The sequence below is a fragment of the Petaurus breviceps genome, unplaced genomic scaffold, assembly GCF_028583685.1.
Source record: "Petaurus breviceps papuanus isolate PSGF00001 unplaced genomic scaffold, PetGlider_PUasm1.0 91041, whole genome shotgun sequence".
Taxonomy (NCBI): Eukaryota; Metazoa; Chordata; class Mammalia; order Diprotodontia; family Petauridae; genus Petaurus; species Petaurus breviceps.
In genome coordinates, this window is record NW_027187400.1 from 13,676,009 (window position 1) to 13,686,772 (window position 10,764).

Below are 10,764 nucleotides of genomic sequence, written 5' to 3' on the forward strand. Positions count from 1 at the left end.
GTCTAACACCCATGACAATTGCCTAAAAAGGGTTGTTGGGTATATTGCAACCCCATCAGAGAAGTTGTCAGTCTTGGGCCAGAGGAAGGTCCCCAGGAAGCTCCCAGGCACTCTCCCTCCCCCAGTCACCAGGGTGCTAGGCCAGCACAATTGTCTTCAGGGCATTCCAGGATGGGCCCTGCTGGAGACTCCCAGCAGAGCCTGTGGTAAGGACAGCAGCCGAGTAAGAAAAAAAGAGTGGTCCCTTTCCCCCCATTGCAGCTCATTCAGCACTGCCAGCTAGGTCCCTGGCTTGAACATTTCTGGGAAGTCAAGGCCCTTCCCCTGGGAGTCTGCTTTGCTTTTTTTTTCTTTTGTCCAGAGCCAGATAGCTCTGAAGAGAACCTCTTTACAATGTTTTCAGATTTAGGAGGTGAGTTCACTGTCAGCTAGGTGGCACAGTGGATGAGTCAGGAAGACCAGAGTTCAAATCCAATCTCAGACACTTTCCAGCTGTGTGACTCTGGGCAAGTTACTTCACCACTGTCTGCCTCAACTTCCTCAACTATATTGTTTTATATATATTTTTATTATTATTATCTTTTTTGGAGGGGGGAAGGGAAGACAATTGGGACTAAGTGACTTGCCCAAGGTCACACAGCTAGTTAAGTATCAAGTGTCTGAGGTCAAATTTGAACTCAGGTCCCCCTGACTTCAGGACCGATACTCTATTCACTGCACCACCTAGCTGCCCCAGTTTCCTCAACTATAAAATAAAGATAATAGTAACACCTTTCTCAGAGGGTTGTTGTGAGATCTCCATGAGATAGCATTTGTACAGTGCTTAGCACAGGGCCTGGGACATAGCAAGCATTTATTAAATTCTTGTCCCCTTCCTCTCCCCAAAAGTCTGCCCTGATATTGTAAACCATTTGTTTTTCCATATTATGCTCATTAAAAAAAGTATCTCTTCTATGCTGTAGCAAGGTCTATGGATATGGAACTGATATGGTGATTAGACTTACTGAGTTAACTTTTTTTAATTTCAAAAAATTATTTGTTTTAAAGGATGGATGGGTGGCAGCAGGAAGAGGAAAAGATAAATATTAGGGAAAGAAGGTTATGTAAAAACAAAAGATATCAATAAAAATTCAAAAGAAACACAGTGCTATTTTGATGATTACAACTGACTCTGTAAATAAATCCAGAGTATAGTCATTTTTACTATGTTAAGCTGCCCCATTCATGAACACTGAATGTCCCTCCAATTATTTTGATCTTTTACTTCATAGAGCCTCACAGTGGGAAGGAGCCTTTGATTTAGCCTTAGAAGGAAAGCACCTGAGTCCCAGGAACTTAATTAATTGGTCAAGGTCACACAGGTGATAGTTGGCAGAAGCTAGAACCCACATCCTGTGATTCCCAATCTGATGGTTTTTATTTATATAATATTACCATCTTTTCTGATACACACTCATACTGCCTTTGCTTGAAGCCCTTTAATGAGATTTTCATTATTATTATTACTTTACATGTGAAGAGAGACTTCTGGGGTATTATACCACCCCAGGGGTTTCAGTGAATTTATACCCTCTTTGAAAGCAGCCTAGTCAGAGTAGCCAAAGGAGCTTTGGGTTGGGAGTAGAAAGATATTTGAATCCGAGCTCAGCTATTTACTTCCCATGGGACTTTGATTGAATGCATTTCTTCTGTCTGAGCCTCAGTGTTGGGCTAGGATCAAGTAGCTAGCTCTAAATTCTACAAGCCTGTGAGGTTCAAGGCCTATCATTGTTGAGCCCTGCGTTAATCTATTGCCTTCCCCTTCCTCCTTTTACTCCAACTCCACAATAAGAAATTTGGGAATGGAGAGGGCCTGACCTTCCCCTTCTAGTTTGACTTTCCCCAGCAATTTGAGACAGTATTTGCCAAAGGCAGGGGCTGATTCCGAGAACAGAAGCTTTTTGCTGCTTATCAGCCCCCACCCTCACCCCTTTATCCTTCTCTTGGAGAGAACAGAGCTGCCTAGAATTTCTGGCCCGGGGGAATTCCACCAGTAGGAATTTTCTATCAGTGGGGCCCAGGTCTGAAACAAGGTGACCTCTGAAGATCTCACTTTGATTACTCAGCTCTGTTCCCTCTAGCCTTCTTCCCAGAACCTCACTGAGACCTAGAAAAGGCAGGTAACTTGTCCATGATGGCTATAATAATAAGTAGCAAAGTCAAGATTCTAACTCATGTCCCCTGACTGTTTGCACTTTAAATTCTATGATCTGCCATAGTCTTGTCATACAGAAATGATGGCAGAGGCTCTTACCATTCTTCCCCTCAGAGGACCAATCAATTAATCAATCAGCCAGTCAACAAGCATTTAGTAAGCACCTATGATATGCCAGGCATTGTGGTAGGCCCTGGGGATACAAATACAAAGAAATCTCAAGTTCCTCGGGTACTGGTCTTTGGGACTAGAAAAACCTCAGTCTTCTTGTCTTATAGTATGGCATGGTAGGTAAAGGGCTAGACCAGGAGACAGGAGGACTGGAGGTGGGGGTGGAGGATGAGAGAGGAGGGGGGGAAGGGAACAACATTTACACAAATAAGTAAATTAAAAATTATACATGTTTACATATATATATATACACATAGATACTTATACATATATATGCATCTATGCATATGTAGAGTCAGTCTGCTTCATATAGACCTGTTTCCCCTATTAGTTTTTATTCATTCATTCTCTGGATGAATTTCATTCATTTCAGATTTCATCCATGGATTTGTGGATTTCATCACTGGGTTCATTCCAATGAACATTCATTGGAAAATATATGTATATGCATATATATGTGTGTGTGTATATTCCCTATTTCTTGGGGGGAGGAGGGAAGAAAAAAAAAGAAGAAATCTACATGATAGTTTTGTTGTACATTTGAAAAGAATGGCAAGTTGTACATAACAGATTTGCAGTTTCATGTGCAATCACTTTTATGTATGTATTTATTTATATTTATAGAAATGCTTGTTTTATGCTATACATTAAAAATAAAATACATTTTTAAAAATTAAAAATGTATGTGTGTGTGTACACACACCAAGTCAATACAAGGTAACATGGGGCGGGAAGCAGCCCCTATGTGCATCAAGAAAGTCTACATAGAAGGTGACTAAGTGGTGCAGCGAATAGAACACTGGCCCTGGAGTCAGGAGAATCTGAGTTCAAATCCGACCTCAAACACTTGACACACTTACTAGCTGTGTGACCTTAGGCAAGTCACTTAACCCCAATTGCCCTTCCTCCAAAAAAAAAAGCAAGAAAGACTTGAATGGAAGGCGGTACACTTAAAAAAGTTCTAGGGATTCTAAGTAGGCAAGAAGAAAAACCAGTGTGCATTACAGAGACTGGGAACAGCACAGGCAAAGACTTGGAGCTAGGACGTGAGATGTTGTATATACTCAAAACATGAAAGGACACAATGTGAAATGTGGAAGAAAAAAAAAAGCCTGGAGCGAGATGTAAATGCCAAACAAAGGAGTTAGCATTTTATCTTAGAGATGACCAGAGCTTGGAGTCCTCTAGCTCTAAGCACTATCCAGTCCCGGTTAGGTTGGTATGAAAGGTCACATTCACTTCACCAGAATCCTCTTTTCACCTAGATTATAAATTCAGCCTTGCCTCCCAGATAGATCAGAATTCCACAGCCTTCAACTAGGAGCCTGGCTACAGAAAGGACAAGGAGAAGCTGGAGTCGGAGCTCCCTTCAGAGCAGTCCCAAAGATGAAACTACTGCTGCTTGGCCTGGCTGCATTGATCACTTTTGGTAAGTTTAAAGAGGATTGTCCCACTCCCCCCTTCCTGGGAGAACAGCCTTCCAAGATGGGCATGGGGCTTTCTGGGGCTTTTTTCTAAACTAGGGTCTGAGTGAAGAAACTAGTAAAGTAGAGACTGTCAACCAGCATCAGGAGGGACTCCAGAACAAAGAATGTCAGGGCTGGGCGGCCTTAGAACACAGAATGTTAGAGCTTGGAAGAACCTTAGAACAGAATGTCAGAGCTAAGAGGGATCTTAGAACAAAAATGTTAGTATAGGAAGGACACTTAAAGATCATCTCATCCAACTCCTTCATTGACATGTGAGGAAACTAAGACCCAAAGAGGGGAATTGACTTGACCAAGGTCACACACAGAGTCTGTGGAAAAGGTGGGACTAGAATTTGGTCTATGACACTATACTAACCACTACAATAAAATAGTGACATAGTTGGACTGAGCTCATCACAGAAGGATGGGTAATGGAGCTCAGATCCCAAAACTGATACTGTTCTAGGATTGTTTCTAAAAGGGCTCTAGGGACATTGGAAACCCTAGAAGACTGCTTTACAATTCAGAGTCGTGGGATTTAGAATTGGAAAGGATGTTACAGATGACCCAATCTAACCTCCTCACTTTACAGAGGAGGAAATTGAGACCCAGGGAGGGGATGTGGCTTGCCCAACAAATAGTAAATATCAGAGTGAGAATTGAAAACCCAGGTTTGCTGTCTTAAAATTCATTGCTTTTTCTAAGCATCTTCAAAGCCTTTTTCTCCCCTTGGAGATCCTCTTTCAGTCATGGTGGGCATGAAGGAGGGAGACCTCTGATGCAGTTTGCTTCACACAGACCTTTTTCCTCCTACTTGGTTTTCATTCATTCATTCATTCATTCATTCAACTTTTTGTAGGAACCTCAAGCAAAAATCTCATCAATTTTATTTTCCTTAGGAGAACAGAACAGGTTGGTTCAATGATTTGTCTTATTTAGGGACCCAGAACACACTCATTTGTTTTTTTCTCTTTCCACTCACCTGTTCCCCTCCTTGTCCCAGCTTTGAAATTCAAAGTTTTTTTAAGTGCCTGGTTTATGTTCATGGTCTGTCTTCTTACTCTGGTATCCTATTTTCTAAATTCTCTTTCATGGTTGATGTTCTCTATGCTCTAAGTTCTGATATTCCATGTTCTAGGTTCCCTTCCAACTTAGATATTCTGTGTTCTAAGGCTCCTCTCAGCTCTGACATCCTGTGTTCTAAGGTCCCTCCCAGCTCTGACATTCTATGTTCTAAGGTCCCTCCCAGCTCTGACATTCTATGTTCTAAGGACCCTCCCAGTTCTGACATCCTGTGTTCTAAGGGCCCTCCCAGCTCTGGTATTCTGTGTGCTAAGACTCCTCTCAGCTCTGACATTCAATGATTATAAAATACCTTTCTGCTTTACAGCTGGGGAAATTCTTTGTCCAAGCAATACCATCAATTAAGGGCCCTTTCCAGGACCTGGAAATATTATCTATGTCCTTGAATGAGGAGATCCCAGCCTACTGGGAGAGAAGAGAGAGACAGAGACAGAAAAATAGAGATAGAGAAAAAAGAGTCAAAAGCTAGCACAAATAAATGTATTAACTAGTATATAGAACAACCATTCACTAGAATGGTGCAATCTCGTTTCCAAAGCTCTATCAGGGATGGGGAACTTTGGTCTCAAGACCACATGTGGCCTTCTAGGTCTTCGGGTGTGGTTTTTTGACTGAGTCCAAGTTTTACAGAACAAATTATTTTAGTAAGGGGATTTGTTCTATGAAGTTTGGATTCAGTCCAAGGCTGCCCTTGGGGACCTAGAGGGCCACATATGGCCTCAAGGCTGCAGGTTCCCCACCTCTTCTCTAAGAGGTTGAATGGTTAAAACTTGAGGATGGGGTAATCAGGGAAAAATTCCTAGAAGTGGTGAGTTTTTGAATCTGGTTTTACATGAGGGAAGGAACATTTTGGGAAGTAGGAGGAGGGTATGGTGATGGGTCCGGGGAAGAGCTGGGATAAATTAAGTCCTGGATTGGAATCAGGGTAGCAGCCTTCAAGTCTGCGTTGGAGAGTCAATAGAAATGAAGATGCTGAGATGCCCAGGGGAAGGAGGGCTGCTCAGCCTGGTTTCCTGAGGTCTCCTTCCGAACCAGACCCTTTCTTTCTGAAGGGCTAATTTCTCCTACCGGGGGAGATCTGCTGCAGCTGAAGAATATGATCAAGAAAATGACTGGGAAGCCAATCACTCATTACATCAGTTACGGCTGCTACTGTGGCTGGGGAGGCAAAGGAAAGACCCTGGATGCCACAGATCGGTAACGTTTCCTCTTTCTTTACACTAAGTGAGAGCGGCAGGGGCAGTGCACACTTTTCAGGTGCTGTTGCCCCCAGCTATGACTGAGAGAGAGACCGAGACACACAGAGAGAAACAAAGACAGAAACAAGGAGAGGGAGAGGGAGGAGGGAGAGGGAGAAGGGAGAAGGGAGAAGGGAGAAGGGAGGGAGAGGGGACAGGGAGGGGGAGGGAGAGGGAGCCAGCACAAGCACATCAGAGCTATGCTTCAGGAAAAGCCCTAAACTAGAAATCAGCAAATAATCCAATCAAGTTGGCTTGTGGACAGTGGATAGTTCTCCAAGTAACTCAGAGTATTAACCTCTCTGTCTCCTTTTCCCTTATGTAGAAAGGTAAATAAACACTGGCTCTTAGGACATATAATGTCAGAGCTGGAAGAGACTGGAAGAGTCAATCAATCCACCAATAAGCTTTTATTAAGCTTTTCTATGAGCTGGGCTGTGTGGTCATTGCTGATTATACAAAGAAAAAGGAAAAAAATTTCTTGTCCTCAAGGAGCTTACATTCTAATGAGGGAAACAACTCTATACTTACACAATACATAGGAAGGAGACAAGCATTTAAGCACCTACATAGGAAATGCTAAGTAAGCACTTTTATCAGCAACAATCCTAAGCTATTGTTGAGTCCTTTCAGTCAATCAGGTCAGACTCTTCATGACCCCATTTGGAGTTTTCTTGGCAAAAATTTGATTTGCCATTTCCTTTCTCAGTTCCTTTGACAGATGAGGAAACTGAGGCAAATAGGATGAAGTGAGTTGCCAAGGGTCACACAGCTAGTATCTGAGGCTGGATTTGAATTCATATCTTCCTGACTCCAGAACTGGTGTTCTATCCACTGGGCCACCTAGATGCCCCCCCACCCATAATCATAGGAAGTACGTACTATATATCCCCATTTTAAGATTAAGGAAATTGAGACAAAAAAAGACTAAGTCACACAGCTAATAAAAATCACAGAGCTAGTAAGTGCCTGAGGCTGTTTGAATTCTACTCTTCTGACTCTAAGCCCAGAACTCTATCCACAATGACACCTAGATGCCTACCTACAAGAGTCAAGATGAAAAGTAACCTTGGAAGACAAGGTATTAATATGTAGGAGGCTGAAGGTGGAAGGGGTAAAGGATCAAGAAAGGTGAAATTGAAGCTGAAGGAATATAGGGAAGCCAAGGGGAAGGTGACAAGGGACAACACTCCAGATATGAGGAACAACCATCAAGAGACTGAGAGGGGAGATGGCATGTTATACACATGGGACAGCAGGGAGGTTGATGTTACTGGCTGGTAGAGTTTATTCAGGGAAATAAAGTCTAAGAAGACTAGAAAGGTCAGAAGGGACTAGTTTGGGAAGAACTTTTCATGCCAAATAGAGGACCATAGTTGATCCTGAAGGTGATAGGGGACCACTGGGGCTTATTGAGTAGATTATTATGCTGTGTGGACTGGATTGGAGAGAGATCTGAGGCAGGAAGACTAATTAGGAAGCACAAAGGCAAGAGTGGATAAGAGCCTAAACCAGGGGAATGGTGGTGTCAGTGGAGAGAAAGGGACTTGCATGAGAGATGATGTAGAGAAAGGATAAGAATTGGCAACTGATTGGGTGTGTGGGGTTATCGCAAGAGAGGAATTGAGGATGACACTAATGTTGTTAGACCAAGTGTCTGTAGGAATGGTCACACCTTTGGCAATAATCAGGAATTTTGAAAGAGGGATAGGTTTAGAAGCAAAGGTAACGAATTCTGTTTTGGACTTGACTTCAAGATGCCTATCGGGTATAGTTTGAATACATAATACTGAATCTGGGAGGAACCTTAGAATATAGGTTGTCCCAGCTAGAAGGGACCATAGAACTCAGAATGTCAGAGTTAAAAGAAAACATGGAATGTCAAAGCTTAGAGAGACTTTAGGACAAGGAATTTCAGGACTGGGGAGGTATGGGGTGAGGAACTCTTAGAACACAGAATATCAGAGCTATAAAAGACCTTAAAACATAGAATGTTAAAGCTAGACAGGTCCTTAGGATATAGAATGTCAGAGTTAGGAGGAGCCTTGAAACAGACCCTTGGAGATAATCCAGTATGACCCTCTTATTTTACAGATGAGGAAACTGAGTCAGAGGACATGATCTGCCCAAGTTTGCACCTATTTAAACTGTTACATAGCTGTTGTAAGGGTAGAATGAGACAGCATATGTGAAAACATTTCTAAAAGTATAGCTTGTAATACAAACTTGGTATAATAATAAATTAAAACCAGGTCCTATCCTCAGAAATGCTGGCTTAATTTTTGAGTTCCTTGAGGGGATAAACTGTGTTTTGCTTTCTTTGTATCCCCAGTGTTTAGCACAATGCTTGGCAAACAATAAGGGTTTAATAATGCTTTATTTTTAAGCAATTGGGGTTAAGTAACTTGCTCAAGGTCACACAGCCAGGTATTTCTGGGTGTGGTGCTAAGTATCTGAGCTTGGATTTGATCCCAGGTCATCCCGACTCTGGGGCCGGTGCTCTTACTCACTGAGCCACCTGGCCACCCCAAATAATGCTTTTTTAATGAATGACTGATGACTGATCGGTCTGCTTATCCCTCCAAAGGAGCATAGAAAGCTATTCATCCCTCTCTGTACTGAACAGAAGTATTTCTTCCTCACTCTTTGGCCCAATTGGCAGCATTAACCTCACACCCTCATAAAGCATAGAAGTCTCTAATCATGAGAACCAAGAAAAGGCCGTATTTCCTGAATATATTTCCAGATGTGTTAAGGATGGGGGTCAAGGACTAGGGATTGTGTAGATAGTGGGCTAAATACCAAATATGAGGTATAAATGTCACAGATGGGAGGTAAGTGCTGGGAAGTGCTGAGAATGGCAGATAAAGGATGAGATTATTGACAAGTGCTAAGGGTGGAGGTTACATGTGAAGGTGATTGGCTAAGTACAAGGGATCATGGCTAAGTGTTGGGGATGAGGAGGGCTAAATTTCAGGGATGGGGACCAAGTGCTAGAAATGAGAGCTATGTTAAGGCCGCAGGGGCAGATATTAAGTATAAAGCATAGAGTTTAAATGGGCTTAGAATGGATAACCAAATGCAATGGAGGGGAATTAGGCATCAGGAATGGGAACTAAGCCTCGAGGACAGGAATTCATTATCAGTTAGTTGGAGGAAATGCTGGGGATGTGGGATAAATCCCAGATAAGGCTATGATGGGGTTGGGCTTAAGTGTTGGGAATTGGGGCTAAGTGCCATGGGTGGCAGGGTTCTGGGTCTCCTGCTGCCATGGCTGACAAGAGTTCTGGCTCTCCCTACAGGTGCTGCCAAGCTCATGACTGCTGCTACTCCAAGCTAGAAGCCAAAAAATGTTTAGCCAAATTGAGTTTGTATAAATATAGCATCACCAATGGACAAATCCACTGTGGTGAGTAGCTTTGAGGATCCTTGGATCTGTCGGTCACTGAATGTCTAGAGGCTAATGTGTCAGGTGGGACATGCCCTTGTGCCAGAAACATCCTCATGATACCAGGCCACTTGGCAGGGTCCAATGCCATTTCTATCAGAATCAGAGAGACAATTCCTGAGCCCTTGATATCTCCCTCCCTAAATTTCTATAGGAGAAATTATCTATTGGGATGAGTTCCTTGGTCTCTCTGCCTCTAATTTTCCAGTCTAGTAAAACAGGACAGCAAAACTTGCCCCTAAGAATTGCACAGCATGATTATGAGCCTCAAAATGAACAGAGTTCTAGAGTACTTAGTGATCTGAGGCTGTGAGTCTCAGATTCAATCTAAGGTAGATTGAGAAAAGATGAACAGAATGTAATAGACAACTGAGAAAGACATAATCACCACTACTACCATCAATATCATAATCACCATGACTATTCCCATCATCCCTATCACTGCCATCATCATCATCATCATCCCCATCATCCTCATCTCTACCACTACCAATATTATCACCATTCCCACCACCACCAATACCAACATCATCACCATTCCCACCACCATCTCCAATGCCACCTATGCCATCACTATCATTGATAACAATGTCATAGATACTATTATCACCATTACCATTACCATCATTAATCCCATCCCCAACACTACCACCACCATCACTATTCTGACCATAAAAATCAAGAACAGGTAATAGCGGTGGTGTGGTATGGTCAGGGGAAAGCACAGTGTTTAGAGTTAGAATATCGGGGTTCAAATCTAGGTGCCTCTACTTCATTCATCAACCAGCACTTATTAAATACCCACTTTGTGCCAGACATTGTGCTTGCTAGGTGCTGGGGACACAGCAACAAACACTGAGTAACCCACTTTACAAATATGGGTCATAGTTTACTCATCTGTAAAATGAAGGGAGTCAATTCCTTGATCTCTGAGGCCCCTGACAGCTCTAAATCCATGATCTCACAATTCTTATTTATTCCATAAGTTTTCCTCAAGTACCTAACATATGTAAGGTACTATGTGATCCTGAGAGTAATAATAGTAGCAGAACCTGATAGAATTCTCTACACATCAGGCAATTAAGACATGTTTATTGAATAGATGGATGATGGATGGATGGATGGATGGATGGATGGATGGATGGATGGATGGATGGATGG

The 10,764-nt window shown here is 42.5% G+C and overlaps 1 protein-coding gene across 4 annotated transcripts in view; it reads left to right on the top strand.

Moving 5' to 3' along the window:
* Window positions 1–5,599: 5,599 nt before the first annotated feature.
* The window catches only part of LOC138154507 (basic phospholipase A2 RVV-VD-like), a 51,733-nt gene continuing 46,568 nt past the window's right edge, over window positions 5,600–10,764 (top strand). For 3 of the 4 annotated variants that reach the window (XR_011166619.1, XM_069079361.1, XM_069079362.1), the window contains exons 1-2: window positions 5,754–6,114; window positions 9,458–9,564. Coding sequence is in view for 3 of the 4 variants with exons in the window: in XM_069079361.1 (XP_068935462.1) it covers window positions 6,014–6,114; window positions 9,458–9,564 (208 nt within the window). In the remaining variant the exon portion in view is untranslated. Of the gene's footprint in view, window positions 5,726–5,753; window positions 6,115–9,457; window positions 9,565–10,764 lie in introns of those variants that run through there. The other variant, XM_069079363.1, reaches the window with a different exon arrangement.